General features: G+C 43.0%; 1 protein-coding gene across 1 annotated transcript; it reads left to right on the plus strand.

The window, feature by feature from the left end:
• Nucleotides 1–2,407: 2,407 nt before the first annotated feature.
• LOC118374304 (nucleoside diphosphate kinase A-like) lies at nucleotides 2,408–13,699 on the plus strand. Its single transcript, XM_052493081.1, has 5 exons — nucleotides 2,408–2,574; nucleotides 4,985–5,114; nucleotides 8,444–8,545; nucleotides 10,038–10,150; nucleotides 13,326–13,699. The coding sequence occupies exons 2-5, from the start codon at nucleotides 4,989–4,991 to the stop codon at nucleotides 13,438–13,440; spliced, it is 456 nt and encodes a 151-aa protein (XP_052349041.1). The 5' UTR covers nucleotides 2,408–2,574; nucleotides 4,985–4,988; the 3' UTR covers nucleotides 13,441–13,699.
• The last annotated feature ends 1,770 nt before the right edge of the window (nucleotides 13,700–15,469 follow it).

Below are 15,469 nucleotides of genomic sequence, written 5' to 3' on the forward strand. Positions count from 1 at the left end.
CCTTATAGGAAACTAAACTGTATTAAAAACATGTTATAAAATGTAATAAACATGTGATGAACATCATGTAATATGTTTAAAGGTATACATTCTCAGGTGGTGAGTCTGTTTTAGTCAAAACAGTGTCAAAACAGTGTTGTAGGCTACTTTTTATCATAGAGGACCATCTTTGGAAAAGTGTTTTAATTAATACTGCTAAGTGCTGTCCCCCGGGAATACAATGTATGTCCTCCTGTATATGTTTTTAACCAAATACATTTAATTAAATTCATTTACATTTACATTACATTACATTTAAGTCATTTAGCAGACGCTCTTATCCAGAGCGACTTATAAATTGGTGCATACACCTTATGACATCCAAATTCACACCCGCATCCAAATTCACACCCGCACCTGACTGAAGTTAGATAAGTCATTACCTTACAGGACAGCATGGGATGTCTAGTAGGGATCCATTTCAATAGTCTACAATGGCCTCCCTGGCCTCCCTGTCCAGCTCTTTAACACCATTGCAATGTACTTTTACTTAGGAGAGGAGATGAGGAGAGGATGCCACATTCGACTATTGAGATGTAGACATTAGCATCCTGCCAGACTGAGACAGCCCGGTTGGTGACCTAGGCCAGTATCTACAAAGCATCTCAGAGGAGGTATGCTGATCTAGGATCAGGTTCCCATCTGGCCATATAGTCTTATTCAATATGATATAAATAGCTAAACTGATCCTACACTCTTAGGAAAAAAAGGGTTCCAAAAGGTTTTTATGGCTGTCCCCATAGGATAACCCTTTTTGTTCTGGGTAGAACCCTTTTTGGTTCCAGGTAGAACTGATTTTGGTTCGACATAGAACCTTCTGTGTAAAGGGTTCTAAATGGAACTCAAAAGGATTCTACCCGGAACCAAAAAGGGTTTCTTCAAAGAGTTCTCCTACGGGTCAATACAAGTCTGCCTAGTAGTCCTACAGTCTGTAGCCTACCTATTTTACTTGCCTGAGAGTTCATTTTTACCTTCATTTTGATTTAATGCAACATTTTCACCCAATTATGTTTGACTCAAGTCCGTTTGTTCACCTGTGTAATCTATTGTAAAAAACATTATAAAGATTGAGTCAAACATTTAGCCTGTTAAATGAATTAATTCATTGGATATCAACATCAGGGGGCCTTTTACTGGTAGTGTTGCCAAAATGCACCATGGCTCGCACGAGACACACATACAATTAGGGTTCCTCAAAGGTTATTGGGAAGGGTGATGAGCCCTTCAATGGTTATTTCTTATTTTAGTGATAATTTAAAGGTTAGTGCAATCCGGGATCATTGGGATGTCCCTACCCTAAACCCTATCCTTCCCCTAACTGTAACTATAAGTTAGTGGTTAGAGCATTGAACTAGTAACCGAAAGGTTGCAAGTTCAAATCCCCGAGCTGACAAGGTACAAAATCTGTTGTTCTGCCCCTGAACAGGCAGTTAACCCACTGTTCCTAGGCTGTCATTGAAAATAAGAATTTGAGGTTAACTGACTTGCCTAGTAAAATAAAGGTAACACATAACCCTTACCTTAACCATATTACATTTAAACTTCAATGGGATAAGGTCTCAAGGATCCCATTTAGACTTCAAATGTAGGGGTGGCGACTCATTAGAATATTTTGGGTCATAGTTTGTTCAAAGCTCTTCTTGTACAACCGTGAGTGAGAGTGTCACTCCAGTTGATCTAATCTGTTGTGTTATGCTATTAATTATTATGTATGAATACAGCCAGTGGTGTCTTGTGAAAGAGTCATGTATGACCTTGTGCTAATTGAGAACTGCTGAATAAGTCAGTAGTTCTCAACTGTCTCCTCGGGGACCCAGCTGTTTCAGAGCTTGCACACCTGATTTAACTTGTTAATATAACACAATAAAACCTATGGAATTTTAACAACATAAACCAGAATAAAAACCATGTATGTTTCTACAAAGAACCTTTGAGATTTAAAAAGGTTCTTTATAGAACCATCTCCATAAAGGTTATATAAAAAAAAACTTTTAAAGGGTTCTATATAGCTTTTAAAAAAGGGGTTTAACAATAGTGGAACCCTTTTTTGGTGCTAAGGAAGCTTTTTTAATGGGTATCTATAGAACTTTAGGAAAGGGTTCTTTATAGCACCGTACAGGTTCCATTTGAGCATGGTTATTCATAGAACCTTGAAAAAAAGGTTCCATATAGCACCACAAAGGATGCTGCTATGGTTACGAGCCACTATAGTAGAGCAACATTTGTTTTTAGCGTGTAGCATGCCACAGTTGTCACCATTTTTAAAAACTGTGCACCTAAAAGTAGGCTACTTGTTTCAATAACGTTCATGTAATCTCAATACTCCCCACACCCACTAGATTGTTACGACCCACATAAAGAGGGAGGTGGTACAACACGGATAAACCAACATTTGAACCCGTATGGCAGTCCCCGCCTCCGTGTATAAAAGCAAGAAACAAATAGTTGAATCTGGCCTGGATTACTGGGAGCACAGCATTAGCGGAAGTAACCCGCCCAGCTCACTGTCCGTCGCGAACACGCTCAGTCACCAAGGTACAGTAAAACTACTTCATAGTCTATTTGCTACCTCTTGCGACCAATTTAACGTCAAAAAAATATATAATGTCTTCAACTGGTATATTTCAGACCTAATTCGTTTCTATCCAGTGTATATAATCGTTTAATATCGCGGTAAACATGTCGTAGGCTAGTTGTAGCTCTTCCAGACAGACAACCTTTACCCTCTCGAATGGCGTGTCGTCTGGCGGGAATGCATTTGCTGAGTGATTTTCCACATAGTTTTACCTGGAGACGCACATGGGTGCCATTCGGGATATTATCCTACAGAATATATGAATACATTGGTGTTTATGACATTGTATTTGTTCAATGTTGTAAGACGGTGTGTTGGAACGAATCCGGGTGTATTGATTCTTTGATTTATTAGGATCTCATTAGCCGACGCCTTAGTTTTACTGGGATCCGACACATGACTACAAATACATTAGTCAAAAGACTCTTGCGCTCATTTGAATGAGTTGCAACTTCCATTTTGTGGGATTTTGCAAACATGTTACATTGTGTTGCGTTGTACAAGTGTTCAACATTAATTGAGCTTTAACACCGATTACAGTAGTGTATATTGAGGTCATAAAGCGAGTGCGCAGAAAGTAGCCCACTTGCTCTTCCTGGTTCGTGGCACCACGCTGGGCGTTGGCGATGAGGGCAAATTCTGGCACTCCAGTTCTCTCACTTGTATAGGCTTGCGTTGTAAAGGCGAGGGAGTGGATTTGACAGTAATTTACAGGCAGCTCAGTAAATTACTGTACTTCATATTGCATTACATCTACTCTAATCTAAAAACAGTGACAACGCAAATACTATGTAAAGGCACACTGTACAATACCTAAGAAATAACGTTTTATCTATTGTTTAAAAAAATAAATAATGCTAGTTGTAATTAATTAATTAATGGATAAAGGAAGGAAATTAATTGAGCGAAAGGGTTTATGTTTGACTGCATTTTACTTTAATTACTTAGCATCCAACCTGCTTACACCAATCCTAAGTAATGTGTTTACACATTACATCATATCATACATCTCTGCTGTTTCATTACCATGACTATTTGGTGTTTTAATCACTTGTATAAGCCTTAACCAAGGCTTCCAAACTGGTAGCAACTACAGGGCAAAACAGACCAAAAGGACAGGGCAAAATGCTCAACCAGTAAAGTTTAAGACTGAAACTCCAATCTGTCCCCTAAATTGATGAGGCACTATAACAGGGGGCAAATTGGTAGCGCATTCTCACTAACTGCTGGCACAAATGTAGCCTCTTACAAGGCACACCTCAAAACAATACATTGCACCCGCTAGTGGTCAAAAGGTTTTTGGCTGTCCAAAAATACGGTACACTACTGTATTCTGTGGTGGAATTACAGTACCATTTGAAATTCAGCAATTCTTTCCCCACCCACAGCATTTTCCCAAAATGCACCATCATTTACAGTATGATGCAGTAAAATGTTTCAGTGTTTTTATGTTGATAAAACCCCAAATGACTGTATAATTGTTTTTTTGTCATACAGCGTATAGGTGCAGTGAAATGTGGTGTTTTACAAGGTACTACAGCATAGCATAGTACTACAGCACCACTGGAGCAAATTAGGGTTAAGTGCCTTTCTGAATGCCACCTCAACTGTTTTTTTCCCCCGTTACAGTGTGGCTACTTCTTGGCGTAGGTAGCTATTTAAACGTAAAGAGGATTACGTGCATACTGAGCGGCACACATCTGATCATGCGCAAACGTGATTTTGATGCAGGTGATTATGGAAGATTATCTTCTGGCAGTGAGTCAAAGACCTTACAGAGCATGACAGTTGTCAGATGCAAAGTTAGAGGTGTTACCTTGCAATGGGAGTCCGGTGTCTGTGTCTCTATTCATGACATTGTCCCGTGATGGGGTCGAGGGCCTCGGCACCGCGACTCAAAACCCAATGTGCCAAATGCACGTAAGTAACGTTGTCTGCACTGATAGTCAGTGGAATTTGCTTGTTTATTTACCCTCCTCTACTCCCTCTCTCCTCTACTCCCTCTCTCCTCTACTCCCTCTCTCCTCTACTCCCTCTCTCCTCTACTCCCTCTCTCCTCTACTCCCTCTCTCCTCTACTCCCTCTCTCCTCTACTCCCTCTCTCCTCTACTCCCTCTCTCTCTCCTCTACTCCCTCTCTCTCTCCCTCTACTCCCTCTCTCTCTCCTCTACTCCCTCTCTCTCTCCTCTACTCCCTCCTCTCTTTCTATCCCTTCTCTCCTCTACCCCTCTCTCTCTCTCCCTCTCCTCTACCCCTCTCTCTCTCTCTCCTCTACCCCCTCTTTCCCCCCCCCCCCTCTCTCTATTCTCTCTCTCCTTGTCACTGTGTACCTCTCTCTCTTTCTACTGTCATGTTCTTCTGTCCTTATAGCACCATGTCAAACGAGGAGCGGACGTTCATTGCCATCAAGCCAGATGGAGTTCAGAGGAGGCTTATCGGAGATATCATCAAGAGATTTGAGCTGAAGGGCTTCAAACTGGTGGGGATGAAATTCATCCAGGTACATTATTATACTTACTGTAAACTCTTTTATTTTATTTCGAATGTCATCTATATAATCCTTTTCACTTTCAGGACATTATTAACCAGTAATTAGGACTGAATGTAAATCAGCTATCTGACAGATATTCTTAAAATTGTGTGTATGCATTGATACGTAGGCTACGTGTGCCTTTTAAATACATATATTTGTAGTACTGTTCTTTTCTATTGATGTTCTGTATTATGCCATTCTGTATTATGTTTCATGTTGGACCCCAGGAAGAGTAGCTGCAGCTTTTGCAACAGCTAATGGGGATCCTAATAAAATACCATCTAAGCAAGAACTTGTGCCAATACACAATGATTGGACATACAATACAGTAGGCTACAGTATAGTAGAGTACATTAGTGTAAAGTCTGGTACATTAGAGTAACTATAGAAAATATATTCACGTCACCAGATAATTGATTAAAATACATTGTTTTGCAATAAAGGTTTACAGTAGCTTCAACAGCACTCTGTAGGGTAGAACCATGGTGTAGCTGGAGGACAGCTAGCTTCCGTCCTCCTCTGGGTACATTGACTTCAATACAAAACCTAGGAGGCTCATGGTTCTCACCCCCTTCCATATACTTACACAGTAATTATTACTACTTCCGGAGGATGTCCTCCAACCTATCCGAGCTCTTGAAGCATGAACTGACATGTTGTTCACCCAATCAAAGGATCAGAGAATAAATCTAGTACTGAAAGCATAAGCTACACCTAGCTAGCACTGCAGTACATGAACTGTGTTAAGTAGCTGAACCGAAGAGAGAGGGAGAAAATAGTTTAACAGTTTTGAACAAAAATGAAGGAGAACGAGAGATATTTTGTATTTTTCTTTCACTTAACTAGCGAATGCAGCTAGCTAGTTTAGCCTACAAACACACCTGGCTCAAACAGAGAGGGATGCTATGTTAGCTATCTGGCTATGGCTATCCAACAGAGAGGGATGCTATGTTAGCTATCTGGCTATGGCTATCCAACAGAGAGGGATGCTATGTTAGCTATCTGGCTATGGCTATCCAACAGAGAGGGATGCTATGTTAGCTATCTGGCTATGGCTATCCAACAGAGAGGGATGCTATGTTAGCTATCTGGCTATGGCTAAACAGAGAGGGATGCTATGTTAGCTATCTGGCTATGGCTATCCAACAGAGAGGGATGCTATGTTAGCTATCTGGCTATGGCTATCCAACAGAGAGGGATGCTATGTTAGCTATCTGGCTATGGCTATCCAACAGAGAGGGATGCTATGTTAGCTTGCTGGCTATGGCTATCCAACAGAGAGGGATGCTATGTTAGCTATCTGGCTATGGCTATCCAACAGAGAGGGATGCTATGTTAGCTATCTGGCTATGGCTATCCAACAGAGAGGGATGCTATGTTAGCTATCTGGCTATGGCTATCCAACAGAGAGGGATGCTATGTTAGCTATCTGGCTATGGCTATCCAACAGAGAGGGATGCTATGTTAGCTATCTGGCTATGGCTATCCAACAGAGAGGGATGCTATGTTAGCTTGCTGGCTATGGCTGTCCAACACAGGAACTCTTCCAAGGTAAGCTTTTGGTTTAATTAATTTATTGCCACCGGGGCCTCTGGTGTAACTGACTGTATTCATTCCACTGATCCTGTTGAAAAACGTTCTCAAAAGCAGAAGCAAACATAACGAAACGTGGATCAACCAGTGGAGGCAGGTGAGGGGAGGACGGCTCATAATAATGGCTGGAATGGAGTAAATGGAATGTTATCAAAAACATGGTTTTCATATATTTGATACCATTCCATTCACTCCATTCTAGACATTATGAGCCATCCTCCCCTCAGTAGCCTCCACTTGGATAAACATACCTGAATTTGTCCATTATAAACTCTCTTATTTAAAACTGTTGGACTAATGATTACACCCTAGATTATCTAGATGCAGGCAAGAGTGCAAGGCGGTATTGAATGTGTCACTGTCTGTCACCTTGATTACTCAATTCTCTACCTGTGTGCACCGACATTGTAAACTTTCATTCATAGGCTAGGTTGTAGCAACCTCATGATGGGTATAGGGACAATTAGAGTAACATGTAGTAGCCTAAACCTATCATTGTTACATTGAATATGGTGTATTTAGAATTAAAGCCATGCTCATAAAAAATTTAAAAAATGATTGTCCTGCCTCATCTTAAAAGACACCAACCACCACTGAGTGCCTGTAGGGTACAGTGCAGTATGGGTACCGTAGGCTACAGTAGGGTCTGTACAGTAGACTAAATTAGGATGCTGTACAATAGGGTAGAGTATAGTGCAGAGGATCTTGCTGACTGTTTTTATCCACAGTTGTGATTAGCATTGAGTGTTGTCTCCTGATCCTCTGTGTGTTGGTCTGTGGCCAGGAAGGCTGCCTGTGACCCCTGAACCCAGGGATCAGGAGGGCCCACCGATAATAGTCACTCTGTTTACGGTGGGCTATTTCAGGGTTAAGCGCATGCAGTCAACTGGTTCCTGGTTACAAGCTCTGGTGACTTCCTGTGAATGTACAAAACATAAAGATCTCTTTCCATGACATAGACTGACCATGTGAATCCAGGTGAAAGATATATGAAGATATGATGTCGCTTGTTAAATCCACTTCAATCAGTGTAGATGAATGGGAGGAGACGGCTTAAAGATGGATGTTTTAAGCCTTGAGACAACTGAGATACACAATATATATGTGCCATTCAGAGGGTGAATGGGCAAGACACAAATTTTCAGTGCCTTTTTGAACAGGGTTTGGTAGTGAGTGCCAGGCGCACCGGTTTAAGTGTGTCAAGAACTGCATTGCTGCTGGACGATTCACTCTTAACAGTTTCCTGTGTGTATTAAGAATGGTCCACTACCCAAAGGACATCCAGCCAACTTGACCCAACTGTGGGATGCATTGGCGCCAGCATGGGCCAGCATCCCTGTGGAACGCTTTCAACACCTTGTAGGGTCAATGCCCCGATGATTTGAGGCACTTGAGAGCTAAAAGGGGTGCAACTCAATATTACGAAGGTGTTCCTAATGTTTTGTACACTCTACACTGGAGCTCTCCAGATATTGGCTGTAGCTTTACCAAACCCTTGTTGTATGGAGAGAGTCTGCTAAACCCCCCCCCCAAAAATGAAATGCATGTTGTCGATGTGATTGTTACAGGATCCTTTGTGCCTGGCGATTCTACGACTGATGTTCAACATAGCCCAGTGTATTTTGCCGTGATATGCCTTGTGTGTGTCCCTATGGTTATGATGGGTTATTGACAGTTGTGGCTGTTGTGTCTGACTAACCCAGGCCCCAGAGTCTCTGCTGAAGAAGCACTATGCCGACCTGAAGGACAGACCCTTCTTCCCTGGTCTCGTCAGCTACATGGCCTCCGGCCCAGTGGTGGCTATGGTAAGACAAACGTTCCTTGTTGTGTTCATTGACATGATGTAAGCATCTAGTTTCTCCTACAAGAAGACAGAGAAGCCTACACATTCTAATGCTGTGGTTCCTAATAGCACCTGTAAAAGGGAACTGTGGTTCCTAATAGCACCTGTAACAGGGAACTGTGGTTCCTAATAGCACCTGTAACAGGGAACTGTGGTTCCTAATAGCACCTGTAACAGGGAACTGTGGTTCCTAATAGCACCTGTAACAGGGAACTGTGGTTCCTAATAGCACCTGTAACAGGGAACTGTGGTTCCTAATAGCACCTGTAACAGGGAACTGTGGTTCCTAATAGCACCTGTAACAGGGAACTGTGGTTCCTAATAGCACCTGTAACAGGGAACTGTGGTTCCTAATAGCACCTGTAACAGGGAACTGCACCATAAACACATTCGCTATCTGTACCAATGTCAGATCATAACTTTGATCCTCCAGGCGTCAACACATTAACCCTCCTGTTGTTTGCTTCATGTTAATTGTGTTTCCAGTCCAAAATGACCTCTCCATTATAGCTGATTATAAATACATATATTATCACCTAATGTTTTAAATATTTTTATCAACTTAAGTTCTTGTGAACATTACAGGTTTTGAACTTCTATTTGCTATTTATGGCCTGTAGGCCTTATTGACCTGAGCTCATACAACTAGTTTTTGAGTTAAAAAAGCATAATGTATGGATTATTTTGACTATAACAAGTACTCAGGTGAAACATATTGTGCTGTTTATCACAGACTACTTTGTCAAAGTTTAACAAGGACTCTCTCTTCTCTTCACCAGCATCATGATCAAAGATATGATCAAGAGCCTCACATACAGTATATCGTTTGGTCATTGTGCTGCCACAGAATGAATTGTGAGCAAAGGCCTCAAAAAAGCTTTATATACCAGAGCTGTGAGAAGTTCTATATATTATTGAAACAATGTTGCGATTGTTTGTGAGAATTCCAACAGGTGTGGTTCCCCGTGGGGGTTGCCATGGAAGCCAAGAAGGTGTGAGCATGTGTGTGTGCTCAAACACACATGCATGTGAGGGGTCTGGGAGAGGAAGCGTGTCCATCTGATGAATAGTCATGTGGCTGCATTCAGATTTATACACTCATTCTAGTCTCACCCATTCATTTCTAATGACCGGTCAATTTTGACTGGGAACACCACAGGTGTTCAAAAGTTAAATAAAACTTCCAAAACGTTATGAAAATCATCATGTATTTTGTGTGTTCAGATGCCCTGTGTGGACAAAGTCATGGAACCTTAAGAAAATCAGATTAAATGAACTACATTTTTCAGAGCGAGAACTTGTAAATCGGTCCAATTCGACTGGAACGCAGCAGGAGGGTTAAGACTAGTACTTCTATCTTGAAATGTATTTGACCGCTGTGCATAGAAATGGAAGATCAGAAAGAATACTGTGTTAGTAAAGCGTTATCCCTCTGTGTGTGTGTGGGGTGCCAGGTGTGGGAAGGGTTGAATGTAGTGAAGACCGGCAGAGTGATGCTAGGAGAGACCAACCCTGCCGACTCCAAACCTGGCACCATCCGAGGAGACTACTGCATCCAAGTGGGCAGGTGAGAATCAATCGCATTACGAGACGTAACAAAGTGATCCAATAATGTAAAGATTCTATGAAGCCTCAACCTTTATAATGGATAATAGGTTTATCATCAGGGCCAGGACCGTACCAGTATCGCGATACTCGTTATTTATATATATATATATCACACACACTTTATGGGATATTTTCACTTTTTATTTAGACAGATTTGAAGTGAGAGGGGAGACAGAGAGAGCGAGGGAGATGCAGAGCGGTGTCTGGGACAGGATTCGTACCCATTCTGAGGGTGTCGTGTTTGTGCTGCAGGGCGGTGTCGTGTTTGTGCTGCAGGGCGGTGTCGTGTTTGTGCTGCAGGGCGGTGTCGTGTTCTGTGCAGGTTGATGCTTATTGTCATGCCTCTTCTCCTGGAGGCAGAATTGAGCCATTTCTCCTTAAATAGGCCGGCTGCAAGGTCAAAATTGTTCATATTGTAAACATTTATGAAAAGAAAAATTTGCTTTTTGGTCTTAATGTCAGGTTGGGCATTAGGGTCACCAGTGTAGTTAAGGTTAGGGTTCAAATCAAATTGTATTTGTCACATATGCTGATACAACAGGTTAGACATTACAGTGAAATGCTTACTTACAAGCCCTTAACCAACAATGCAGTTTTAAGAAAAAAATTAACTGAATAAATACAAAAAATGAATTTTAAGGAGGAACAATAAAATAACAGTAGTGAGGCTATATACAGGAGGTACCAGTACAGAGTCAATGTGGAGGCTATATACAGGAGGTACCAGTACAGAGTCAATGTGGAGGCTATATACAGGAGGTACCAGTACAGAGTCAATGTGGAGGCTATATACAGGAGGTACCAGTACAGAGTCAATGTGGAGGCTATATACGGGGTACCGGTACAGAGTCAATGTGGAGGCTATATACAGGAGGTACCAGTACAGAGTCAATGTGGAGGCTATATACAGGGGTACCAGTACAGAGTCAATGTGGAGGCTATATACAGGAGGTACCAGTACAGAGTCAATGTGGAGGCTATATACAGGGGGTACCAGTACAGAGTCAATGTGGAGGCTATATACAGGGGGTACCAGTACAGAGTCAATGTGGAGGCTATATACGGGGGTACCAGTACAGAGTCAATGTGGAGGCTATATACAGGGGGTACCAGTACAGAGTCAATGTGGAGGCTATATACAGGGGGTACCAGTACAGAGTCAATGTGGAGGCTATATACAGGGGGATACCGGTACAGAGTCAATGGTACAGAGTCAATGTGGAGGCTATATACAGGGGGTACCAGTACAGAGTCAATGTGGAGGCTATATACAGGGGTACCAGTACAGAGTCAATGTGGAGGCTATATACAGGAGGTACATTTCAAGTCATATATACAGGGGTACAGACAGAGTCAATGTGGAGGCTTATCCAGAGCGACTTACAAATTGGTGCATTCACCTTATGACATCCAGTAGAATAGTCACAGAGTTTAATGTAGTGCATCTAAATCTTAAAGGGGGGGGTGAGAAGGATTACTGGAGGCTATCCTATCCTAGGTATTCCTTAAAGAGTCAATTTTGGAGGTGTCTCCGGAAGGTGGTGATTGACTGGTACTGTCCTGGCGTCGTGAGGGAGTTTGTTCCACCATTGGGGGCCAGAGCAGCAACAGTTTTGACTGGGCTGAGCGGGAAGTGTACTTCCTCAGTGGTAGGGAGGCTATAGCAGGCCAGAGGTGGCTATATAACGGGGTACCCTTGTTTGGAGTCAATGTGGAGGCTATATACAGGGGGGCCAGATCAGAGCCTGGGAGGCTACTGAGGTGCCGTTACCAGTACACAGCAATGTAGGCTATATACCAGTACAGAGTCAATGTGGAGGCTATATACGGGGGGTACAGAGTCAATGTGGAGGCTGTATACAGGGTGTTACGGTACAGGGTCTGTTTATTCGAGGTAATTATGGTAGTATGTACATGTAGGTAGAGAAAGTGACTATGCATAGATAATAAACGGAGTGTAGCAGCAGTGTAAAAATGGGGACTGGGGACAATGCAACTAGTCTGGGTAGCCATTTGATGAACTGTTCATGAGTCTTATAGCTTTTGGGTAGAAGCTGTTAAGAAGCCTTTTGGACCTAGACTTGGCGCTCCGGTACCGTTTGCCGTGCGGTAGCGGAGAGAACAGTCTATGACTTGGGTGGCTGGAGTCTTTGGGCCTTCCTCTGACACTGCCTGGTATATAGGTCCTGGATGGCAGGAAGCTTTGCCCCGGTGATGTACTGGGCTGTTCGCACTACCCTCTGTAGTACCTTGCAGTCGAAGGCCGAGCAGTTTCCATACCAGGCGGTGATGCAACCGGTCAGGATGCTCTCGATGGTGCAGCTTTAGAACCCTTTGAGGATCTGAGGACCTGTGCCAAATTTCTTCAGTCTCCTGAGGGGGTAAAGGTGTTGTCGTGCCCTCTTCACGACTGTCTTGGTGTGTTTGGACCATGATAGTTTTTTGGTGACGTGGACACCAAGGTACTTGAAGCTCTCAACCTGCTCCACTACAGCCCCATCGATGAGAATGGTCCTCCTTTTCCTGTAGTCCACAATCTTCTCCTTTGTCTTCATCATGTTGAGGGAGAGGATGTTATCTTGGCACCACACTTGCCAGGTATCTGATCTCTTCCCTATAGGCTGTCTCATCATTGTCGGTGATCAGGCTGTTGTGTTGTCGGCAAACATGATAATGGTGTTGGAGTCGTGCTTGGCCATGCAGTCATGGGTGAACAGGGAGCGCTGGAGGGGAAAGAGCACGGACCACTGAGGGGCTCCAGTTTTTAGGATTAGTGTGGCTGATGTCTACCCTTACCACCTTGGGGCATCTCGATAGGAAGTTCAGGATCCAGTTGCAGAGGGAGGTTTTTAGTCCAAGGGTCCTTGAGCTTTTAGGGTACTGATCCTAGACCTGTGCCTGGGGTTATGGTTAGGTTTAAAAAACAGATGTATATGGCTTTGTGGCTGTGCCAGCTAGTGACCACTCTGCAGCGCTGCCTTCAGAACAAGCTCTCCCGCATTATCAGCCATCAGGCACTATTTCCATCGCTTTGACAACTACACTACTTTCAAACTCTATCCATAGTCCCTAAATATAAATATCTTTCCTTATGTCATTAAATGATAATAATCGTTCTTGCCTTATTGTTTCAGGAACATCATCCATGGCAGTGACTCCGTAGAGAGTGCTAACACAGAGATCAACCTGTGGTTCAAACCTGAGGAGCTGTGCAGTTACACTAGCTGCTCCAGCAGCTGGCTCTACTGAGGAGCTGAAGGATACAAGTTGCCCCCAGGCACAGGTCTAGGATCAGTTTACCATCCATAAACCATAACATCAGCATTAGAAGGGGGGGGGATATAAATCTCTTCCTGGCCACTGAGGACCACACCACTTCCTGTTCATCTTCTGTACCCATCTGTAATTGGTCCATCGCTGATTCCATTCATTCCTCTGGAGTTGTCTTGGTGAAAACGTTTTTTATTGTAATTTGTTCAGCTTTCCAATAAAAAATCACAACCCCTTATTTTTCCTTGTTGCTGATTATAAAACAATTTTCTATAGATATTACTGTACGTTACATCATGAACATAAACTTTTCTTTGAACATAGACAGTTTAATAGTGCACCCATGTCTTGTGTGCCTCGGTGCTGTGACCAGATTGACATTTCAAACATTAACAGGCAGGCCTCGTCACTGCCAACATTAAGAGGGATTAGCCGGCTCCATAATCTCAGATTGGGATTAACTGTAGATCTGCTGCTTTGCTCAGTTGAGCTAACGGTCAACCTAATGGTAGAGGAGTGGTTGGGACCTGGGATGACACTAAGGTTGGAAGCATCATGCACGTGCACTCACACAGAGAACGGAGAATATGCTAAGAATAGTGCTGGTGTCATTGGGAAGGTGTGACCTGAGATGCCTATGGTGAAAACACCTGAGCCCAGCAGGGTCTTATCATCTGGCGGATCTCCGTAGTCCGTCTCATTGCAGGGGTCTCCAGAGACTCACTGGGTGTCCACTACAGGCTACGGTGACCTCTGAGCTCCAATCCTCAGGTCTGGCTCTCATCTCCAGGACGTTGCCCACAAAGACAAAATGGGGTTTTGGACATCTTATCGGCCGGGGATTCATCAATGGCCTTCTCTGCGTTCTGTTGAACCGACCCAAACAAGTTGATGCATGTGTCCATTTCTGGTGGATTTATAATGATTTGAGGCGACGCTGTGGTTTAAAAGGTGTGTGCTTCATAATGGACAGTGGTGTAAAGTACTTAAGTAAAAATACTTTAAAGTACTACTTAAGATGTTTTTGGGGGTATCTACTTTACTATTTATATTTTAGACAACTTTTATTTCACTACATTCCTAAAGAAAATTATGTACTTTTTACATTTCCCTTACACTGTACATTTCAAACGTTGAGCAGGACAGGAAATGAGAACATCCCTTATCATCCCTACTGCCTCTGATCTGGAGGACTCACTAAACAGAGAACATCCATGGTCATCCCTACTGCCTCTGATCTGGAGGACCCACTAAACAGAGAACATCCCTGGTCATCCCTACTGCCTCTGATCTGGTGGACTCACTAAACAGAGAACATCCCTGGTCATCCCTACTGCCTCTGATCTGGAGGACCCACTAAACAGAGAACATCCCTGGTCATCCCTACTGCCTCTGATCTGGTGGACTCACTAAACAGAGAACATCCCTGGTCATCCCTACTGCCTCTGATCTGGAGGACCCACTAAACAGAGAACATCCCTGGTCATCCCTACTGCCTCTGATCTGGAGGACCCACTAAACAGAGAACATCCCTGGTCATCCCTACTGCCTCTGATCTGGTGGACTCACTAAACAGAGAACATCCCTGGTCATCCCTACTGCCTCTGATCTGGAGGACCCACTAAACAGAGAACATCCCTGGTCATCCCTACTGCCTCTGATCTGGTGGACTCACTAAACAGAGAACATCCCTGGTCATCCCTACTGCCTCTGATCTGGAGGACCCACTAAACAGAGAACATCCCTGGTCATCCCTACTGCCTCTGAGCTGGAGGACCCACTAAATTAAATTGTGTTGGTGTGCCCCTGGCTCTCCATAAATAAACTGGTGTGCTTAATATAAGGAATTTTAAGTTATTCATACTTTTACTTTTGATACTTAAGTATATTTAAAACTAAATACTTTGACTTTTACTCAAGTAGTATTTTACTGGGTAACTTTCACTCATCATGGAGTTATTTTCTATTAAGGTATCTTTGCTTTTACTTAAACTTTTTCCACCACTGA

This window comes from Oncorhynchus keta, chromosome 3, assembly GCF_023373465.1.
Source record: "Oncorhynchus keta strain PuntledgeMale-10-30-2019 chromosome 3, Oket_V2, whole genome shotgun sequence".
In the NCBI taxonomy this organism is placed as follows: domain Eukaryota; kingdom Metazoa; phylum Chordata; class Actinopteri; order Salmoniformes; family Salmonidae; genus Oncorhynchus; species Oncorhynchus keta.

Excerpts from the sequence above, each read along its gene's own strand:
- LOC118374304 (XM_052493081.1), top strand. The coding sequence starts at position 4,989 with ATGTCAAACGAGGAGCGGACGTTCATTGCCATCAAGCCAGATGGAGTT. Across the intron at positions 5,115-8,443 it reads TGGGGATGAAATTCATCCAG|GCCCCAGAGTCTCTGCTGAA; the intron begins GTACATTATTAT and ends TGACTAACCCAG. Across the intron at positions 10,151-13,325 it reads TACTGCATCCAAGTGGGCAG|GAACATCATCCATGGCAGTG; the intron begins GTGAGAATCAAT and ends TTATTGTTTCAG.